Source organism: Caloenas nicobarica, chromosome 23 (assembly GCF_036013445.1).
Source record: "Caloenas nicobarica isolate bCalNic1 chromosome 23, bCalNic1.hap1, whole genome shotgun sequence".
Taxonomy (NCBI): Eukaryota; Metazoa; Chordata; class Aves; order Columbiformes; family Columbidae; genus Caloenas; species Caloenas nicobarica.
Genome location: NC_088267.1, coordinates 4,499,337 through 4,521,043, shown reverse-complemented (window position 1 = coordinate 4,521,043; position 21,707 = coordinate 4,499,337). Strand labels below are relative to the sequence as shown.

At 50.8% G+C, this 21,707-nt stretch overlaps 2 protein-coding genes across 2 annotated transcripts; one reads left to right on the top strand and one right to left on the bottom strand.

Annotated features, from left to right (window-relative positions):
- Positions 1-617: 617 nt before the first annotated feature.
- Positions 618-14,878, top strand: HDAC1 (histone deacetylase 1). Its single transcript, XM_065650481.1, has 14 exons — positions 618-723; positions 4,355-4,467; positions 4,905-5,022; positions 7,288-7,362; positions 8,564-8,702; positions 9,290-9,431; positions 10,303-10,395; positions 10,710-10,818; positions 10,926-11,066; positions 11,507-11,615; positions 11,699-11,829; positions 12,564-12,710; positions 12,823-12,871; positions 13,248-14,878. Exons 1-14 carry the CDS (start codon positions 675-677, stop codon positions 13,273-13,275), a joined length of 1,443 nt encoding a protein of 480 aa, XP_065506553.1. The 5' UTR covers positions 618-674; the 3' UTR covers positions 13,276-14,878.
- A 1,808-nt stretch (positions 14,879-16,686) lies between these two features.
- MARCKSL1 (MARCKS like 1) lies at positions 16,687-18,529 on the bottom strand. Its single transcript, XM_065650690.1, has 2 exons — positions 18,403-18,529; positions 16,687-17,963 (listed from the first exon to the last, which is right to left on the bottom strand). Exons 1-2 carry the CDS (start codon positions 18,496-18,498, stop codon positions 17,376-17,378), a joined length of 684 nt encoding a protein of 227 aa, XP_065506762.1. The 5' UTR covers positions 18,499-18,529; the 3' UTR covers positions 16,687-17,375.
- Between the last annotated feature and the right edge of the window lie 3,178 nt (positions 18,530-21,707).

The following is a 21,707-nucleotide window of genomic DNA, read 5'->3' as shown; positions in this document are numbered from 1 at the left end:
CTGAGGGGGGGACTCGCCTCTTCCTTCACCCCCAGTGATGCCATGGACCCCCCTGCAAGCAATGGCAGCCCCGAGCCTTGGCTCTGGGCAGCTCCTTCTCCGCCGCACGGTGTTTGCAAGAGCTGTCCTGGAACTGCCACCGCGGTTTGGGGAAATTGAGGCCGCCATGATGATGCCCTCGGGGGCACCCGGCGGTGTGAGCCCCCCATGGCCCCGCTCTCACCCACCCCGGGTGGGACGAGCCGGGGTTGGGGTCCTGGTGGAGGCATCTACCGTGTCCCCCCCGCCGACAAATGGTTCAGTCCCACCTGGCGTTCTCCCCGCCCCCCCCAACCTGCAAGTGGTTCCTCCCCGCCCACCTGGACCCTCTCCCCGTTAGCTCCCCCCACTCCCCAGCGATGGTGCAGTCCGCGCCCCACCCTCCCGCAGCAGTGGTACAGCCCAAGCACCCCGCGGCTCCCCCTAGCCTGCTAGTTCCCCCGCGCCCGCTCGCTGCCGCCGCCGCGATTTCCTATTGGTCGACGAGAGGGAGGGGGCGGTGCGTCCCTCCCCGATAGGCTGGGGGCCTCCGTGATGGGCGGGGCAAGTGGGGCGGCGGGGCCCGGGCCCCGGGGCGGGCCGGGTTGGGTTGCGCGGCGCGGCGGTAGGGTCTGTCGCTGTGGGGAGGCAGGAAAATGGCGCTGACGCAGGGGACCAAGCGGAAAGTCTGCTACTACTACGACGGTGAGGGGCTACGGGGCAATCGACGGGGGCGACCGCGGGGATCGCAGGGTCGGGTGGGGGGCGGTCCCGAGGCGGTGTGTGTGGGGGGGCTGAGGGGACGGGGGGGGGGAGGGGAGGGCAGTGGGGGGGGTGATGGGGTCACTGGGAGGTAATGGGGATCACTGGGGACTGGGGGTGAGGGGTTGGCTGGGGGAGGGTAATGGGGGGTCATTGGAGGACATGAGGGGTGGGAGCTGCTCTGAGGGGGGGTTAGGGGTAATGGGGGGGTCACTGGGAAATGGGGAGGGGCTGGGGGCTGCCCTGAGGGTGGTGAGAGGGGTAATGGGGGTCACTGGGGGGCAGGGAGCGATAGGGACATATATATGGGGCAGGATTATGGGGGGGGTGCAGCGGGGTTGGGAGTGGGGGACACGGGGGGGCATAGGAGGGATATGGGGGAGCAGCGGAGGGGGGAGAGGGAAGAGTGGGGGAGAAGGTGGGGAGCAGGACTGGGGGGAGAGAGGGGTAGGGTGGGAGACCTGGGGACTTTGGAGGTGGGGAAAGGCTGCGAAGGGGCCAGGAGAGACGCCAAGAGGCTTTGGGAGCCTCTCTGAGAGGCTGCAGGAGGGTTCTGGGAGGATGGGGACACTGGGGAGGCGCTGGGACGCTGGGGAGGTGCAGGGGGACAGAACGGGCTGTGGGAGGTGAAACCTGGAACCGCGTTGGGAGGAAGAGTCACTCCCGGAGCTCCCGCGTTGCTGTCAGGCAAGGGACAGACCCCAAGGTGTTGGGAGCCAGAGCGGCTGCGTGGCTGTTTGTGGGGAGTTCCTGTGTGTAGGAGCATTGTTTAGTTCTGGCTCTGAACTTGGACGGATTATACACTGGATTTTTTTTTTGTTTTTCCTTTTTACGAGGCTGGGGAAGCGCTGCTTTGGGGCTGTATAGTCATCCCATGGGGGTAGGGAAGTAACGGGGTGGTTGAGCTGGCCAAATCCCAGGCTGGGTGTCTCGTGCGGTTTCCCCACTTCTACCCCATAATCTGTGGGAGAAATCACAGTCGCATCACCTCTGATCGCTCACATCTGCCTCCCCTTTGGAGGGGCGACTTGGTGCCCCGGTGATGGGCGAGCTCATTTTTAATAGAGTCTGTGATCGCTCTCGGTGAAAGGTACCATTCGATTCTCTATTTCGTCGTGGTTTTTAGTCTGTGAAATAAAATAAAAACTTTTTCTCGCTACTTTTCCCTGGTAAGCAGATGCGTTCAGTGCTCAAACAGTAAAATATACTTTTGAAAACTGCTGTATGTGCCAGGCATATAGCGAAGGCTTTTATTTCTCTAGAAAGGTAACTCTAAGCAGTAGGTTTGTAACTCGTAATGACAGTTCTGCAGGGTCTGTGACTCAGAGGGTGTCTTTGGGAGGGCAGGGTGAGGAGGAGTCTGGAGCAGAGCCCTGAGTGCAGCAAAACTGAGCCCCATTTCACCACACAAGCGATCCCTGTACAGCACCTGTCATTTCAAAATGTACAAGAGGATGATGGAGCCCCGGGCCCTAAAATGCCTGGTTTAAACTTAAGAGCGCTTGCAGGGGGTTCCAGAATGCCGTACGTGCGCATACAGCCTGGATGTTGAAAGAAGATGGGCTCTGTGTCCAAACTTATCCCTGTCCTTAGAATATAACATGTTCACAAAGCAGCTCGTCAGTTTGAGAACAAGCTAGAATCTTTAAAAGCACGCGAGGATGTCTTAAATATGAAATAAGCAGTCGTTTTGTTCGAAAATGCTAAGCAGAGGAGCCGTCCTTGTAGTCTTCATTGCAAGGTAGCTGCATGAAGTCAGCGTTACTCTTGTCTATAGCTGATTTACTCTGGTGAGGATTTAGTGCCTTGTTTCCCCCTCTCTTTTATGAGCGGCTGGCAAACACCCACAGCGTGTTCTGGGGTGAAAGTGTGCTTTTATTGCCGGGGAAGGCATAATCTGAAGTTGTAGGAGGCTGGTTTGGTGGGGTCTTTTATTTTCCACGCAGGGAGCTTAGAGCAGCACAATCTGGTGCAGGAATTCCCTGAAAGGAGGTCCCTGGGTGCTGTTTGGGATGGTGTGCAGGTCTCTTCCTCCAGCCACAGATTTCAGATGGAGAAGGCGCTGGGTGAGTTGCAGAGGTTGGGGAAAAGGTAATCAGGTATCATAAGGATCCTTCATGGAAACCCTGAGGGTGTGTGCGAGGCTTTGAACTTGAACAGAAACTTCTTTATTAGCTCCCCATGCAGGGACTTGCAGCCCAGGGTGAAATGATGATGTTTTTTCAAAGCTTCATGTAGTTTTGTGCTTGTATTTTCTAGATGCGGTCTTGAGCATCTCTTACTGAGGTCCCTAAAGCTTGATTTAACCTGATTTCACTGTAGGGATAGTTCCTCCAGTAAAATCCCTTTGTGCAAAGGGCACCCCATTTCACCGTCGTGCCACGGACAGGTAAACTCCAGCAGCAGAATTGTTTGGGTGTAGGATTTGCACCGTTTGCATCTACTTTGACTGAAAATAGGGTCGTGTCCGCAGGAGGGAAGTCTACAGCCGTGTGCTGCAAGGAAGCAGTAGTTTCTCCTGAATGTTAAGCTTGGTGATGAAATATTAATACTCCCAACTGAGTCACCAGCCAGACCGGATTGGGTCTCCTGCTTCCTAAACTGATGGGGAGTTGTACAACTACATGATCAACTTGGTCTGGTTTCCCGAGGAAACGAGGCTTACGTGATGTTGCTGCTGCTGAGTCTGTGCCTCTCACAGCCAAATCAGGCAGGAGGCAGAAATCTGAAAGTTAAATTTCTGTGAGTTTCATGAAAATAAGTACCCTGTGAGAAGAAGGGGAGAAAAAAAAACCACCTTAGGTTGTGGTGCTGACTGTGGGAGAGCGCAGCACGAGCTCAGCTTTTGCTGGGTAGGGGAAAATCCACGTGGGGAGATATTTGCACGAAGGTAACTTCATTAACGCTGGTGCTCGTCAGGTGCATCTGCGTGGGTGTGTGGTTGGTTGGGACCGCGATTTTTTTGGAAGGATTTCAAGCAGTAATAATAGGTGAAAATGATCGAGAAGCTGTAAAATTACAGCTGTGCTGGTGGTGGCTTATTGACAGAATTAGCTGCTTTGTATCTCGTTTCTGTTGGGTAAATAGTAAGAAACTGAGGCGAAGAGGCTACGTGCTGCGTCCGATGAGTCACTGTCTGAGCCGGGATTAAACCTGCGTCCTCTTGGTGCGTGGGTTTCTGCTCGGAGCATGGTTGTGTTTCTGGTGAGCTCTGTAAATGTGAGATCCTGAACCGCCTGGAGAGGACACTGCAGAGCTGGAGATGTGGAGCCCAAAGCTCCTCCTGCCCAAGAAAGCTGGAGCTCCCCCCTCTTAACCTGGGACTCTACCTGGAATCCCTTCCCCAGAACCAGCGTTAAAACATTCCTTGTCTGACCACAACCTGATTTCCAAATATCTGTCTTATTTGGGATAAACTTTTCTGAATCCATGGAGACACTTGTGACCCTGTCCCCTGCGAACAGATGTCCAGATAAAATGACAGATAATGCGATGGCTCCTGTGGCTCAGCTCTGATTCTCTTTGAAGGAATTTGGAGTTTTTCCTGCTGTAACAAAATCCTTTCTGCTCCCAGGCGATGTTGGAAACTACTATTATGGCCAAGGACACCCAATGAAACCCCACAGGATCCGGATGACCCACAACCTGCTGCTGAACTACGGCCTCTACAGGAAGATGGAGATATATGTAAGTGTAGGGCTGGTCATGGAGAAAAACATATATGAAGGATCTTACTTTACTTGTCAGGGTTTTAATTTTGATGCTTCAAACTCATTTTTTCTGTTGATGAGCCAAAGAGGAAAGGAAACAAAAAAACAACAGTTGTGCTGATGTATTTCTGTTTTCTTCTGATTGCTTGTAGTGAGATGTTCTTTGCTTCAGATAAGCTGTGGAGACTGGAAAATTGCTTTTCTCCTTGTAACTTAAATATTTTATTTGTCTAGATAAGTAATACGCTCCAGTGTCTGGTAATGGCATTTTTGCCTGTGAAAATAAGTTTCTCTTGTTTAATGCTGCTGGTTTGAGGTTTTTTTGCTGTAAATCTGAGGAATAATCTGAGATTGGAAATGGGAATTGTGGAGATGTGTTGCAAAACAAGCCTTGCTCTTTTTTTTCCCTTGCAGCGCCCTCACAAGGCAAACGCAGAAGAAATGACCAAGTACCACAGTGATGACTACATAAAATTTCTGAGGTCTATTCGCCCGGATAACATGTCTGAGTACAGCAAGCAGATGCAGAGATGTAAGATATGCCTGTAGTTCCTGCCAGTGTTAAAATTTGTGGTTCCGGGGAGTCCTAGGCCAACTTTAGAGCTTTGTGATAAAAAGAGTAGGAAGAACCATGGGGAATTGTCTTCCTTCTGACTTCGTTTTTGATTTTTCTGGTAAATCCAGTGTTTTAAAAATGGGTTCAGATGACTGAACTACTCCATTTATGAACTGCGTGTATTTTGTGTTATTGCTTATCTTTAACCAGAGGTATTGAGGTGGGAAAGGATCGTGTAATTTAAAACAAACAAACAAAACCCCCTCAACTCATCAATTGTCCAAAACCTGCGGTAACGCTGAAGGATTTTCAGGACAGTGGCAGTTTGGAAGTGGGGGATGGTTGAGATGCACAATGATACCTCCCCACTTTGTGTTCAAATGGTTTATTTTGTGAGCTAATCTCTTGTTCTGACCTCTCCAGTCCATGGAAAGACTCACTAATGGTGGCTTTAATGTTATAGAAACCTTTTTTTGATCCCTCTGCAACTCTGAGCTGATGTTCTTCAGCAATGGCTGCGGCAAACGAGGATTCTAGCAAGTATAGACTAATAGCGGGGAAGGCTCAAGGTTTATTCAAACGGTATTTTGGTCTTGCACACTCAAAAGCAGAAAAAAGTTGTTGGCCCATGGGGTTAATTTATAGGGAGTAAGTGTTATATCCAATTTAGAAGAAATATGGGCCTTGAGTCTGAAGTAGAGACATGTGGAAGTCTGGTGTGAGCTGAAGGGGACAGATGTTAAGGCACAAGCACAACGGGTAATGTGGTTCATGAGTAATATGCATTGAAAGATTTCCCACAGTAAATGATATGCCTTAATATACCAAATGACATATACCAAAGTACATATTTACACAAACGGAGCTGTTTACCCCTGAAGCAGATACGGCTCATAAACGCCCACTCTGCTCTCTCTGGTAGTCAATGTTTTCTCTGCTGTACTTCCACAGAACTATTTTTACCCGAAGGAGACAAAATATGAAAATTAATCTTAAACAAGCAGAGGCCAGAGCTTTTCTTGGGAAGACCCATCTGTAACCGAAAGGCCAAGAAGTTTAATTTGGTGTCATGGGAAGGATGCAGAAATCGGTGATTTGAAGTCTCCTCACTTCCAGCCACCTCTTGAGTTAATTGTTCATACTCTGCCAGTTTCCTTGCCCTGCTGAAACAATTGGAAAGTGGGAACAATCGTTTCCTTCTGGGTCTCCTGCTGGGTATTGTCCTTTTCAGAGATCCTTGTCCCGAGCTGGGACCATTCAGACTCCCTGATCACACGGGCTTTGTGGACACTGTGCACTGACCAGTTTCTAGTGCTGTTTGTGCCTTTCTCACAGAAGAAAACATTACAAAAATACAGATTATCTTTTTGTTTGTTTGTAAAAAGCAAGCGTTGCAAAATCTAGATTCAATACACATCTTTTGTTACTGTTTTTGTTGCTAATCTCAAAACTAATACAGTAGAAATGTATTCAGGCCAAAACTGCTGCCGAGAACTTAAAAACTGACTGTTCCATGTGAAGTAAAAGAAATGCACAAAGTGTAACAGAACAGATGTGGATGTAAACTTCTTGTTCGGAATGAAGCACTGTCTGCCGTCTCCCCACGTTCTCCTGGTTGCTTTCTCAGCTCCTCGTCAGCAGGAAACAGGAGCAAAAACCTTTCCCGTGTGCTGTGGGGTGTGAAATGGAGCTCGGTGTCGGCTCTGTCATCAGAAACAGCGCTATTCCCCCGAAATATCCAGGCAGCCGGGCCGCAGCTTGGCCCATGGGGGGTGGCGAGGGGTGCTGGCCCCTGTTTTGCACAACCTGTGGTGACCAGAGCAGAATCCTGTAAATGTGGTGCCTCCAGGAGCGTCGCTGGCATTGCTGCCGAGGCCGTGTGTCGGTATCGTGCAGCTCTTATCGACAGCGTCTCCTCTCCGCCTGCCCATTTTCCAACGTGACCGGCTGGTTTCAACACCCCCGGTAGCGCAATCGGTAGATGATGTGTTGCGCTCTTCCTGGGACCTGCTTTCTCATTTTTATACAAGTCGGGAGCATCTCCCCTACAGCAACAACCTTTTTGCCTCGTCAGGCAATCCTCAGGTTGATCACATTAACATCTTATTATTTGTGAGTGGTATTTGGTTGTTTAAAATGTTTAATCGCTTATCTGGTTACCTTTTAAATCAGAATGTGGGTATAAGCTTTGCCATTTATTTGTGGCTTTGTCTTACTAACTCTTTTTTTATTCTTTTCCAGTTAATGTTGGGGAAGACTGCCCTGTGTTTGATGGGTTGTTTGAGTTTTGCCAGCTCTCTGCTGGAGGTTCCGTTGGTAAGCTCACAAGTCATGCGTTCTTTTCTTTTGCTCTTCAGCAGGTGTAAGTAATGTTGTTCTGTCTAGGAAATAAATTGTTGTAGGTGGTGGTGGGGAAGCCCTGTGAACCTATTTCTGATTTCCTTAATAATTAGAGCCAGATTTCTTCCCATGTGAGAGTTCAAGCCTTGCATATTGATGGGTCCCTCTACATTTGTTAAGTGTATGTTCAATGGTCCGAGATACTTCACTGAATATGTGCAGGACTTTGTAAATGGTATAACAACATTGCCAGTGATAGAGTTAAAACAGAACCACAGCAGCAACAGGGGTTTAATAAAAAAAAAATCAATTTACAGAAAAAAAAAAAAGTTGTAAAAACCTTGCTCTGGGCAAACATAACCTGGAAAGGAAAGAAAAGGGTTACTTTATCTGGTGTTTTTAACAAAAAGCCTCTGTCTCTGGACAAGAGGCAAAACAGAACCTGAAAGGTTTCAGTACGCTCCCTGAAAGCTGGAACATTTAAAATGCTTTCACTATTTTCGAATACTTTGTTGCAGAAATAGTGGGTATTGCAGACGCGTGTTACTGTGCATGGGTGTTAAAGCTTTGTGGCTGCTACTCCCACAATGACATCGAGAACTCTTTGTTTCCTGTAACACGGTTCAGCAGTACGTACAAATACTGACGGCAGCGTTTTCTGAGGTAGCTGCGCTCTCTGGTCCCACGGCACTAGATTCCACAGAATATATCATTTGCTTTGATCCTGGGAGACTTGCAAAATTAGCAGAAAGTTTATGAAGGGGCTGGGGGCAGAGAACTTCCTTTGCCTAAATGCATATTCAGTGAATGACCTAAATAGATGTTGGATAAAACCTTTCATTACAATCTTTTGTTCAGGGCACTGAGGAATCTAGACTTGTCTTCAGCTGTGACCCCAGCTGGGATGCTGTGGACTTGTTTGTGCAGATTTTGTGCTCTGGGGCAAAAGTAGGAAGCCGTGAAAAGTGTTTGCAGGCAAAGCAGAGGCTGCATTTCTCTGCCTTTTGTTAGTTTGTTGAGACACCCAGTGTTAAACCCTTGGGCTTGTGCTTTGTGAAGTCCCCAAATGCCCACATGAGCCATGATGTGATCACGAGGGACCAAGTGCTTTACTCCTCGGTCTCTGTCATGGGGCCTTTGCTCTCGTGTTAATGTTTTGTAATTCTTCTCCCAACAGCCAGTGCTGTGAAGCTGAACAAGCAACAGACGGATATTGCTGTGAACTGGGCGGGGGGCCTTCACCACGCTAAGAAGTCAGAGGCTTCTGGCTTCTGTTATGTCAACGATATCGTCTTGGCTATCTTGGAGCTCCTAAAGTACGGGCAGTACTATTTATCCCTTTTTGTCCATTCTGCTGCATTTCTTCTGATTCCTTAGTGCATTCTTTCCAGTCTTCTCTTTTTGTTGCTTTTTTTTTTTAGCTGTGTTTTCCTAGGGGGGTTAATCAGCTCCCTTTTGGGATGCAGTACCCTCTCTCCTGAAGGGTGGTGGCACTGTGCAGGAGGCAGAAGGCTTGGAGCGTTGTGTGGTTGCTCTTAGACCCTTCCCTCTACCACCCAGCCTGGAAAAGGGAGCGCAGCTGTAAGATCTGACAGCTTTTGGCTCAAGGCAAACCTCAGTGGGAGGCTTGGACATAAAAATGCAGTCTCTTGGCTGACTCTGAATAAATGGGGCTGAGTCTGCCTTCAAAGAGCAGTCGCAGCAGCAAAAGCCACTTCATTTTCCTCTGTGGTTGCGTTCCACTGCTGACCAAGGCCCATGGCTGTTCTCCACAGCGAGCTGGCTGGGAGCTCTGCAGCCCGGGGCTTAGCAGCGATTCCTTGCTTTCCTCCCATCTGCTCTGCTGGTGAAGGCGGTTTCTGCTCTGAAGAAACGCAATATTTTGGCTCCTTTCTCATCCTAGGTATCACCAGAGAGTGCTGTATATCGACATCGATATTCACCACGGAGACGGTGTGGAGGAAGCTTTTTATACCACAGACCGTGTCATGACCGTGTCCTTCCATAAGTACGGGGAGTACTTCCCAGGAACAGGGGACCTACGGGTGAGGATGAAGGCTTAGCAGAAAATTACCCTGAAACTTGGTCTTTTCTATCTGTTTGCGGTCACACTAGCTTAACCAAAATCACTGCTCTCCTGGGTTTTCCTGCTCTCAAAGTGGAATCCTTTTTCTGAGGGCAAAGGTGGTGTTCCTGTGATCGTGGCCTGTATAATAATAAACCCGAGTCTCCTAGTAGCCTTCTGGTGGGATTATGCTCAGAAAAGTGACTCTGTAGATACTTGGCAAGTTAAGTTGGGTCACCGAAGCTTTTGGGTGAAAGTTTACGAGGGAGTACTTGTGTGTGTGTTGGTTTATCTTGGTGGCATTTCCTCCTATGAGTCAGTTCTGCCTGGTAACGAATCGCGGTGTTAACTGGCACTCTTTCTAGTCAGATACAGGTGCGGTTCACTCTGTGCCTTCTGACATGGCCAGAATGCTGCTCTCAGGGTTGAAAGGTTCTTTACCTTTTTTTTTTAATGTGCTTTTTAGTGGAATTACCTTTTTCTAATATAAATTCTCCTGTCTTCCACTTGTGAGTTGTATTTTTTCAGCCCTGCCCTGAGTTTGGCACTGGTGATGTGAACTTGCGTGCAGCTGCAGCATTCTTGCCTGTTGCAGCCAATCTGCAGCATAAATGAAATTATTTTTTTATAAAACACTTGGGTATGGGAGAGATAATGGAAATGTGAATACATATGTATTATTTTAAAGTAAAAATAGATTCCTTCAGTTATGAGACTGTGTGGTCATCCCACACTGGCATTTTGAGGCTGTTACACTAATGGAATCCCAGACTCCCCTTCCCAGTTTGGGGCACAATTGATGTGCCGCAGGTGGTTCTCTAGTGACTTGTGATCTCTCCTGTCTTTAACAGGATATTGGTGCAGGCAAAGGCAAGTACTACGCTGTCAACTATCCCCTCCGGGACGGAATCGATGATGAGTCCTACGAAGCAATATTCAAGCCAGTAAGTGAAGACATCTTTGCTGAGTGACTCTTTGTGGATCACACTTTGTCACTGGGTGGCTCGTGGAGCTGTTCTTTGGGGAGAATAATTCCTTTTTCTGTGATACGACTCTTCGCAGGCTGTATTCCTCTCTCACAATCGCAGCCTGTCGTCAGTAAGCTGGTCTTTGTGAGCGCCTCACTGTTACCAGTATCAGGGATCCAGCAGCTGTGGGCACACCAGGGATGTCCTCATGTCACTTCCTGACATGGACATCGCTGTGTTGCTGTGACACTGTCCTGCGGAGAGGGTGTAACAACGAGTTTCTTGTTTAGGTGATATCCAAAGTGATGGAGACGTTCCAGCCTAGCGCAGTCGTCTTGCAGTGCGGGTCGGATTCTCTCTCAGGGGACAGGCTGGGTTGTTTTAATCTGACCATCAAAGGTAAGAGTACTGTACAGCGCCAGTGCTGAACTGGCATAACTGATATAATTTGATTTCATTAAAAAGTTTGTTCCTGTGACCTTTTCCTCCCACTGCTTTTGCTGCAGGTCATGCCAAGTGTGTGGAGTTTGTAAAAAGTTTTAATTTGCCTATGCTGATGCTGGGAGGAGGTGGCTACACGATCCGCAACGTGGCTAGATGCTGGACCTATGAGACTGCCGTGGCTTTGGACACTGAAATTCCCAATGGTAATTCTCCCCTGGAGCCTTTGAAGCAAAACTAAGGGACAACAACACTCCAGTAACAGAGCTCGGGGAAATTGTGTTGCTGTGGGAGGGGCAGCAACCCTGAGATGTTTCATTGGCTCTTGGTTGTTACTGCGGAAGAGCTTTTGGATGCCCTGATTTGCAGTAGCTGGTTTTATTTGCGTTCTAGTCCTGTAGCTCTCCCCTCCAGCAAAAGGCACCCTGAAAACTTTTGTGTTCGCTGATAGTGTTTAACTGTTAAGCTTTTAACTGCACTGTTGCTAAGTTGTCTGCTTTCATCTGAATTTGGCTTAGGGAAGCTTTTGGCCCCTGTGCTTAGGTAAATGCCGTTGTGCTTTCCTGTAGAATTACAATGTGTTTGTGGTATTTCATCACCACTCCGGTGGTAATTTGATGTTTATTCCTTTTTAACTTGCCCGCAGAGCTTCCATATAATGACTATTTTGAGTACTTTGGCCCGGACTTTAAGCTCCACATCAGTCCCTCGAACATGACTAACCAGAACACCAATGAGTACCTCGAGAAGATCAAGTAAGTGTTTGCTCCTCTTTGCGAGACTGACACCTTCTGGCGGGGGCTTCGCGCTGATGGAGATTTTCCCCTCCTGGCTCTAGGCAACGCCTCTTTGAGAACCTGCGCATGCTGCCGCACGCCCCTGGGGTCCAGATGCAGCCGATTCCTGAGGATGCTGTTCAGGAAGACAGCGGAGACGAAGAGGAAGAAGATCCTGAGAAGCGCATTTCAAGTAGGTGCTTGTCTCTGGCGTGGTCGCATTACCCGGCTGTGATGCGTGCTTGTTGCGAGCCCGTGGGTGCCAAAGCCGAGCGGCATCGGTTAGCTGGGGAAGTAACTGAGTTACTTTAATTAATAAAGACAGGCAGATAGATAACTTAGATAGATCTCGATTCTGGAGTCCTTCGGTTTGAATCTATTCCCACCTTTCTGACTGATTTTGTAAGATAAAGCAATGATGCTCAGCAGCGCAGGGCTGGTAGATTTCTTTTCCCTTGGAAAAACGACACTTTTGCCAGATGATTTCCATAAAGGGAGAACCTAGGCTTTAATGTGAGAATTTAAACAGTTCCTGTGATGTAGGTGCTATGGCAGAACACAGAGACTGTCGGGTTTGATCCCAAGTTGTCTTCCACAGTGAAAACACAGGTTTATATCCAGATTGGCTGATGGCCTTTAGATCTGGCAGACAGATTTTCTCAGTAGAGGTTGATTAACCTGCTTACACTGTCAAGTCTACACACTGTGCCTAATCCAAGTCATACATGTGATCGTGGATCTTAGGCAGGAACAATTAGAGATGATGAGTTGAAAGATACGGCAAGTAGAAAGATAAAGCGTTTTTATCGTGGCCTAATTCTGAGTTAACGTAGGCTTGTTAGTTCATTCCAGTGAGTAGATGTTAGTGCTCGGTGTCTCCTGACTTCTAAATCTGCTGAAACAACCTCTTGTTCTCTTTGCATTCAGTCCGCAATTCTGATAAGAGAATATCCTGTGATGAAGAATTCTCTGACTCCGAAGATGAAGGGGAAGGAGGGCGCAAAAATGTCGCCAACTTTAAGAAAGCGAAACGTGTGAAAACAGAAGAGGAGAAGGAGGAGGAGGAGAAGAAAGGTAAGCAGGAGAGCTGGGACTAGGAGCCCTCCCAGCTCTGTGGAGCTTTGCCTGCCAGCTACTTTCCTACTGCACTACTGGGTGTCTTTATTTATATTTGTTTTTTCCCTAGATGAGAAAGAAGAGGAAAAACCAAAAGAGGAGAAAGCAGAACCCAAAGGGTGAGCCCTGTGTCCTGGTGTGGTGATTAAATGGCTGTGCCTGTGCACGCTGCGCATCTGCCCATGTCCCCCGTGGGATGTTGCACAACTTGAGGGGTTGGAGGAGACACGTGGAACTTGGGGCGGCTTTGCCACGGGCTTTTAACAGGAAAAGTTTGCATGTGTCGAAAACCACAAATGATAAAGCGCTGTGAGATCCCTCAGTGAAAAGGGCTTCAAAATACAGTGCCTTGGTTCAGTAACACACCACAAGTTTTAGATAAAGATGGGCAATATAAGCAGTGTTTTTAAGGCTGCAGCTCTGGCTCGTTATTCAAGCTTGGGCACAGCCCGAGTTGCTTGTTTAAACCAAATTCTTCACTGTTTGCTTCCACAGGGTGAAGGAAGAGACAAAATCTACCTAGGATGGCTGCAGCTGGACAGGACGTGTCAGTGCGTAGTTGTCGTAGGTTTAGCTTCTCTGGTTGCCTCCCATTCCACAGGATTTATATTTTATATATGTTTCTGTATATATTTCTATATAAATATATAAATGACTTGAGAACTGTAAATTATTCCTTGCTGCACTCCGCTGGGAGCAGATAGGGAGGATTCTGCGGAGTCGACAGACCTGCACTGCCCAGATTTGGTGACTGGGAAGTTTCACTCTTGCCTTCCACTGCCTCCTTAGTGTGTCTTTACAAAAAAATCACTTCCTTTCTTTGCTCTCTCCTCTGAAATAACCACCCTTGGAAAAGAATAATTTAAGTAGTAGTAGTATCTGCATTTCAGGTTAGGTGGAAAGATGGCCATGAATTTTTTTTTTCTTCTTTTTTTGGATGGGAGAATATAAGTTCCCAAATGAAGCCTGTGAGAGACCGACTATTCCTTTGGTCTTCAGTTTGATTCCACCACGGCAAGTAACTGCAAGCTGGTGCCGCTTCTCAGGGTCAAATAGTGCAGTTCTTGAATAGAGTTGGCTACCTCTCTGCAGCAAACTTGTGGAAAGAGACATGAAGCAGCTCAAAAACCAACCCGAAAAGCGCTTTAGTGAATCAGCCCGAGTGCCCCGCAGGTGCAGGGCCAGAAAACGCAAAATGAAAATCACCCTCGTGTGGTGATGAACATTTTCCAAGGTCTTGCCGATCCGGTTGGTGTGGCAGCATTAGGCACCTCGGGTAAGAGAAGGGATGAAGTTTTTATACCTTTTTTTTCTATAGCGGTGCCCCTCTGTGTGAGGGGAAGTGAGTTACTGCCCGTTTGGCTGCCTGCTTTGCTTTTTCTGCCCGTTCTGTGCTTTCTGGGCTCTGCTCTGTGTCCCAGGCTCAAACCACTGCAGAAATTCCCACCCTGTCTAAAGGACAGACCGAGCAGAGCCCTCCTGAAACCTCTCGTGTGTCACTCACTCAAAAACTCTTCTCTGAAGTGAAGTTACAAATATTTCCAAATTGAATCTTTCCTCTCTTGGCCAGTAAACACGGAGAACCTTTTTATCAGCCATCTGAGCTGTTATCTTTATAAGGGAACAGCAGATGGGGCTCTGTACATTTTTATAACTATTCCTCTCCCCACTCCCACATGTTATCTCATGCCCAGAGGTCTTTTGTGCCCAGAACTGGCTTTTCTTTTGCGTCTCCTTTTCTACAGCTGATCCTTAGCTGAGTTTTTGGTGAAATGCTTGGCAGAAGGTTTGCAGGCAGTTTGGACTCGCTGCTCTCCTTTCTCAGGGGCATTCCTCCGTCCACGAGAGGATTTGTACCTCCCACAGAGCGCTGCTGATGGCTTCAACTCTAATAATGCTGCTAACTTAACACAGGTTATTTTTTAAATGTTTTATTTTTTTAAATACTTCTCCCTTTTCCACCGTGAGTTTTTTAGTCTCTTTGAACCTGAGTGACATGTCACTCCCACTCTTCAGTGTTTGTATGTGAAGCGAGAGAGATCAGTGTATCTTTGTGTCGGGGGGGGAAACATATTGTGGTTTTTTAAAGATGCTTTTATTTTGAATTTTGAGAACCTTTGTAATAAAACCGGTACATTTCTATGGTTGGTGTGTTTGTGCTGCTTCCTGGTGAGAGGAAACACTCCAGTAGGGTGGGAGTTCAGTTTTCAGAGCCATTGCTGGAAAAGGGCGCAGTAGGTTGGTCACGATCATGTTGTAACATAGGTCCCAGCAACCAAAAAAAATGACACTTTCCCAAATTACAGCTGGGGTCTCATCCAGCAGCACTGATGCTGATTGGGTTTGGAGTTTCAGTACCTCCTGCAGCTGACACTTGATCTGAAAGCAGCATTAATCTAGAAAAGGAATCATGAGGCATGGAAAGGGAACAGTTTTTGAACGAGCTTTTACCAAATACTGTTCCTGCTATGACCAACAGCAGGAAAATAAGTGGCTTCTTTTATTTCTTCCAAGGCACATCCCAGGAGAATATGGAGACAGCACAAATAGAATTATGAGCTAAGTGTTTTCTACCTCACATTCAAGTGAAAAAAATGTCTTTAAGAGCAGGTTAATTCTGCAACTGAGTGGTGATCACAGCTAAAATGGACACAAAAGCTTCATAAGCCACGTCTGCCGCATTCAGCAAAGAAAAAGCTTCATGTGGCACAGTTGGCTTTCATCGCTGCACTAACCCTCCGGGAAACTTCAGTTCTCCTCACCAGAGCAGACAATTAAACCCCTCTCTCTCCTCCGTGAACAAAACCAGTTCCCGTTGGAGCCGCGCGTACCAACGTGCAGCCGCATTCCTGCTCTCGCAGCGCTCCGTAAAATGGCTGCCACGCTGCAGATGCACCAGCCCAGGGCTCACAGGACACACCACCTCCCCACAGCAGCCCTTCCCTTCAAAACTATCTGCAGACCACAGCGCTTACATTTAAAATACATTATATTTTTTTTTTTTTCCTTCTTTCCCCCAAATGAATAGGGGTGAATTCATGAATACCCTTTTTTTACCCCCCTCCAGACGAATAGGGATGAACCCTCCTGCATCTGGAAGCAGGTCGCTCTAGGTTCCCACTATCACTAGGAGGGTGTGTTGCGTAAAAAAATTAAGATTTTCGGCCATTTCCACCTACCTGCAGGGCCCCAGAAGAGCAGGGCTGGTCCCTGCCCAGGCCCAGCCTTGCCAGCAGCTTTGGGGCAAACAAGGGTCCTCTCGCCTTTCTCCAGCTGCTCCTTTGCCAGCCCAAACCAGCAGGGACAGGTAATTAGATGGTCATTAGAAACAGGCCATTAAGTGGAGGGGAAAGTCACCTCCATCCCTGTGCAGATCACAGGAGAAGGAACAGAGGCACCCATTGCACCTTCCTTGTCTCTTTGGCACCAAATCTTTGCTTCCAGTGCATCATCCTTGCACTCCAGTGTGTCTTTTTTGGAAAGCAGAACCAATCCTATTCTAAAGCCATAAAAAAAAAAAACCACCTTACAATAATTTTTAAAAAAGCTTAAAATGTGATTTTTCGCCCAATAGCCCTCCCAGGCATCTCCTTATGAGAAAACACTTCTTCCCCCCCAACCAAGGGAAAAAAATGGGTTAGATCTGTAAGAAACCAGGTACAGAGCAGCCAGAGCCCAAGGTAGTGACAAGAGGTTTGTGTGAGAAAGTCCTTTGTGGCTGTAGCTCTACATCTGCTGCAAGTCAATTAACCACAAGCAGAACCAGGGCTGGAGTGATTAAATGCAGCAGCTGTTGGACTAAATCAGCAACTGCTGCCTTCCCTGGCCCTGGTCTGGCATCCAGGACAAGAAGGACTCAAGCTCACCCATAAAGGGGTCACCATTTATTCCTTTCAAATGTTACATTAAAGCCCATACAGCTTTTTTTTTTTTTCTCTTAGAAGTTAGAAAATTGCAAATCAAGTGTTGTGGGCATTAAAAAAATTATTTACAGAGAAAAAATGATGTTGGCTTCACATTATACAGCTGGCAGGTCCCCTCCCTCCACCCCATGCCCTAAAAGTTACCCCTTAGAAGCAGAATTAAACACAGCGAACTTACAAGCTTTATGGTTTTAAGCCAATAGTAAGACATTATAAAAAACTAACCAGATTAGCTTTTAAACCATTGACTTCTATAAAAAGCACAAAATACTTTAAATGAAGTCAGAACCAGGAATGTAAACTGAAGGGCAAAAAAAAAAAATCCATTGAACAGTCACTGGGCTTCAGAGGCTGCTGGGGGGAGCGTGGGGACAGTCAGAGCAGCAGAGACCAGAGCAGATGGGACAGCTGGGTTCTTACAAACTGTAAATTCCAGTTTTGTCCAGGATAGTCTTCCTCCACAGTTTTAAAGGATTCAGGGAAAACTACTCCAAGTTGTGGTGGTGGGAATCCAAACCAGCTTGCTAACATGGGACTGGGAAGAAATAACTCGAGGGGAGGGGGGGGGTGTTGGTTTTAGAAAGTGGTGTCAGTTCTAGGAGGGACGGGGAGGTGTGTGGGCAAGGCAGCGAGTCCGCGGTGTAACCGGGATGGAGACGATGCCGCAAGAGTCTCAAGTTCGGCCGATGCCAAGCGGGTTCTACTCTTCGTTCTGCTCCAGCGCTGCTGGAGCTGCTGCCAGCTCAGGCCCCGCGGGTTTCGAGGGCTCCTCTGGTTTGGCTGTGTTGTCCCCTTGTTTCTCCCTCGGCTGCTGCTTCTCCTCCTCCTCGCCTCCCCCTGCTTCTCCATCCTCCCTCTTGGGCTCAGCTCCCTCCTGCCCAGTGGGGCTGCCCGGCTCCTCGGGGGGGGCCGAGGGCTCCGTCCCACCAGCAGAACAAGCGGGGTTCTCCTCGCCCTTGGCCTCCGCCTTGCCTTGGTCCTCCGTGGGAGAGGACCCAGAGGAGTCCCCGGCTTCTTTCTTGTTCTTCTTAAACGAGATCCCGCTCAGCTTGAAGGATTTCTTGAACGAGAACTTCTTCTTCTTCTTGGGAGTGTCCTTAGGGGCCGCAGCACCTTCGGGTTTGGCGTCCCCCGCTTCGGCGGGGGGAGCGGGCTCGATGGCATCCCCGCCGCCCGGGTCGCCCTTGCTCTCCTGGGGGGGTTCGGCCGAGCCGTTCCCGTTCAGCGGGGCTGCCTCGCCATCCGCCTTGGCCGTCATGTCCCCGTTGAGCCTCAAATGGCCGTTTTCCTGCGGGGGGGGGGGCGGAACGGGAGGGAAGCACCGCGTTAGGCACAGCCGGGACCCGGCACCCCCTCCCCAAAGCCCCACACCCAGCCGGGGAACGGGGGACACCGGGAATTAGGGGGGATGCACCGGGGAGGGGATGCACCGGGCGGGGGAAAACGCACCGACGCGGGGAGGGGGGATCAATGCGCTGCCACCGGGCGGCGCCCGCGCTCCGCTCCCGGTACCGGGGCGAGGCGGCGGTCGGAGCCCCCGCCCGGTGCCGGGAGGGAGCCCGGGGCGCGGCGCGGGGGGCGCCGCATCGCTCGGTGCCCGCCGGGCAGGAGGGTTCCCCCCGGAGCCTCCGCCGCCACCGCCGCCCCTTCCCCACCGAGCGGCGGCCGCCGCCTTTGTCTGTCCGCCCGCCCCGACGGGCTCCCCCGGTGTCCTCCCCGGTACTCACCTGCCCGTTGGCCTTGGCGGGCTCGGTGGCGGCGGCGTGGCCGGTCGGCGGGGCTGCGCCCTCCGCCTTGGCCGCCTTGGAGCCCTGGCTGCCCATGGTGCGGCACGTCGGGCCGGACCCCGCCGCGGCGGCTGCCGAGAGGGAGTGGGCTGAGCCCCCCGCCGCCCCGCTTATGAGGCGCGGGAGGGGGCGGGACGCCCGAGACCCCGCCCCGGGGGCGGGGGACGGGGATGGAGCCACCGCCCCGGCGGGGACGGGGGGTGGTGGTGGTGCCGTTCCCCCGCCCCGGCTGTGCGCCCCCGGACACCGGGCCAGCCCCCGCTGGGGAAGGGGAGCGGGGCGCTGGTCCCCCCCGTCCCTTCAGCCCTGGGAGGGTCCCGTGGTACCACTCATCCCAACTCCGTCACCCCCAGAACAGTCTCAAGGTGCAGTTTGCCTCCGTCTGTCACCCTGGGGTACCACTTGATCACCCCGGCCCCAGCATCCTCAGGTACCGCTCCCCCTGCCCCGTCAGCCCCACGAGGGTCCTGCTGCGGGACGGGTTGTGCCGTGAGCCACATCCCTCCTCGCTGTGCTCCCTGGCACGCAGGCTGGTTGGCTTTTCCCCCTCTGGGTTTCCTCCTTGCTGCTTTCCCGGAAAGGGAAATCTCAGGAGAAATGAAAATGGGACTAAACGAAAGTGGATGCTAATGCTGGCAAGGGGCTGCAGCTTCCCCGTGCCGCCAGGGCCACTGGCCACAGCCTCCCCCAGCGCAGAGCCAGCCCTGGCCATGGGGGACTCGCTCCTGGGGGTCCCTTGGCACCCCGGCACAGCTGATCTCACCGGAGGGTCCCAAAATCAAGACCCTTGTTGTGCCCATCCAAGGCACCAGCGCTCCCTGACCGGCCCACACCTCACTGGTGACTGCAGTGGGACATGTACCGAGCACCATCCCCTGACCCCACGGCCACAGCACCTTCCAGGCGCCCAGCACCCCAGAACTACCGTGGGCAGGGGGATCCCCAGCCCCCAGCTCCGCCGCGGAGCCCGCGCAGGATCAAGGCCAGTGTCTCCGAGGGGAAAACAATGTGCCGCTGTGTGCGCTCCGCCAACAAGGTCATGTTTTGTCTCTGTCCTCCCTCCCTCCCCCCTGGCACACATCATCTCACCCCCTGTTAGAGCGAAATTTCTCTGTTAATTAAAACAGGCGGCATCTTCTTTATTGACTTTTGGTGGCCAGTTGATAAAGCCTCTGAACGGCTGCTGGGCTGCTTGCTGGTCCGTCCGCCTGTGCCTTCGGCCGCCTGCAAGACCGAGAGTTGCCCGAGTGGCCATCAGGGCTGCAAAGGAGCCGCAAAGGGTGTAGCTGGTTTTAAAGCACATGCTTTTCAGAGCGTAGCGAGGCTGTTTGCTTTGGGAAGACAAACGGTCCAAGTGAGTCCATTAAATCAGTCAGTAAACATGCTCTGTTTTCTGCCACTTGTTCCTGAGCGCAAGCTCCAGCTCAGGGCAAATCCCAGCAAAGCTGTGGCTGGTGAGCCCTTCCCTCGGCCCCAGTAGCCACCTGGTGTTGGGCAATGTCTGCGCCAGCCCCACACTTTTCTTCCCACCTTCTGGGAGTGATTTTCCATCTTTCTGCAGAGGTTCATTTTGTCCCTAACATCTGGCTCTTCCCTGCAGGGGTGTGGAAAGTCCTCATGCTGCTCCCATTGTCTCCCATTGTCTCCCATTGTCTCCCATCCCATCCCATCCCATCCCATCCCATCCCACCCCACCACTGCAGCAAGAGCACTTTTTGGCCATGCCAAGCAAACCCAAGCCAGCACCGGCTTTCACATTGCCTGTCCAAGACCGTCCATCCCTGCAACATCCCCAGGAGGTTCCCATTGTGCGACACCAGGGCCACGGAGGAATTGCTAAGCTGAGCAGCACCAGTAACCTGCCCCCCATCCGCACCATCCCCGCTGCGGGTGCCGTGAGCTGGGAGGGGGCTCTGGGGGTGCAGCCTTTGGGGTGACAGCCTGCTGTGGCTGTGCCTGTCTGTTGTGTTGGGGATGTAAATATGTACCCCATGCTGTGAACCATGGCACTCGCAGGGAAGATGTTTTCTGCAGCGGTGGGCTGGATGAGTGGCCGAGCTTGCTTATCTGGGGGAGGGAAGCTTGACTGGGACTCCTGCGCTTGTCCCCCCTCATCTGCCAGCCCCCTTGCAAAGCCCAGGTCTTTTCCACCTTTTGCTGGAGGGGAGAAAGCGCTTTACACCCTGCTGCTCCCCGCCACAGCCATCAGTGGGCAGCGCCGGAGTGACGGGAGGCAGATGTGATGTCTCGAAAGGGCAAACTTTAGCATGATTAAACAGGCTGAGATTCAGATCTGCTGGGGGGGGCAGCCCCCTGTCTCCATGAGAGGCGATGCAGAAACCTTGCATGTGGTTTTCCAGCAGCTTTCATCTCCGAGGAATCCCCAGTTGCCACATCTCTCTATGATTCTATGATCCCAGCTTTTCTTGAAAACCCTCTTCTGCAGCGCTGGGTAAGGGATGAGTTTATAAATAGCCACGTTCCCCTGTGGATTCCTGAGCCTGCCTCCTTTTCCCGAGGCTTGGCTCCGCTGCCCATGTCTGTCTGTCCTGCCCGTCCCGATGGCACCCAACCAGTGCAAACCAGCGTCACCGCCAGCCCCGCTTGCTCCGGGTCCCATCCTTCCAGCACTGCCTCAGGTCCGGCTTCTCCACCTCTGGGCATTGGGGAGGGAACCGGAGCGGGGCAGAGGATGCTCGGGCTCTGTGCAGACTCTTCACTGGCTCCCGGGGCTCTGGCTGATGGGGAAGCGATGGGGATTTGCAGGGTGCAGGCGGACGGACAGATTACAGGTCTGTCTGCTCCTTGAGCAGATGGACAGGCAGACAAATCTGTCTGCCTCTCTGTGTGTCGCTCCTGCCTAAAAGGCCTCAGAGATGAGAGATCTTTGCGCATGTTATTTTCCGCTTTCCAGACCTACTTAAACCGTGGGCTGATTATTAATTTATTAGGTGTTAAGCGCTGACAGGCTGCAAGGCAGAGCCAGGGGTTGGAGCGGGACAGGAGGATGCAGCCCCCAGCCCCTTGCCCTGCCCCTGCCACCCGCTGTATTCCCCCAGCCCTTAACGAAGAATTAAAGCAATTATTTATTCATGTATCTGGAGCCATTCACAAGCCTCCGATCGTCTGCTTGAGGATTTTAACGGAGTTAGTGGGGGCCCAGCCAGGGCAACCAACAGTGCTGGGAATAAAGCAGAGGGATTTCCATATTGATTTATAAATAGCAAAGGAATTAGCTAATTAGA

Coding starts and splice junctions, on each gene's coding strand:
- HDAC1 (XM_065650481.1), top strand. CDS start 675: ATGGCGCTGACGCAGGGGACCAAGCGGAAAGTCTGCTACTACTACGAC. Junction 9,432..10,302: donor CAGGAACAGGGGACCTACGG/GTGAGGATGAAG, acceptor TGTCTTTAACAG/GATATTGGTGCAGGCAAAGG. Junction 12,711..12,822: donor GGAGGAGGAGGAGAAGAAAG/GTAAGCAGGAGA, acceptor TTTTTTCCCTAG/ATGAGAAAGAAGAGGAAAAA.
- MARCKSL1 (XM_065650690.1), bottom strand. CDS start 18,498: ATGGGCAGCCAGGGCTCCAAGGCGGCCAAGGCGGAGGGCGCAGCCCCG. Junction 17,964..18,402: donor CCGCCAAGGCCAACGGGCAG/GTGAGTACCGGG, acceptor CCCCCCCCGCAG/GAAAACGGCCATTTGAGGCT.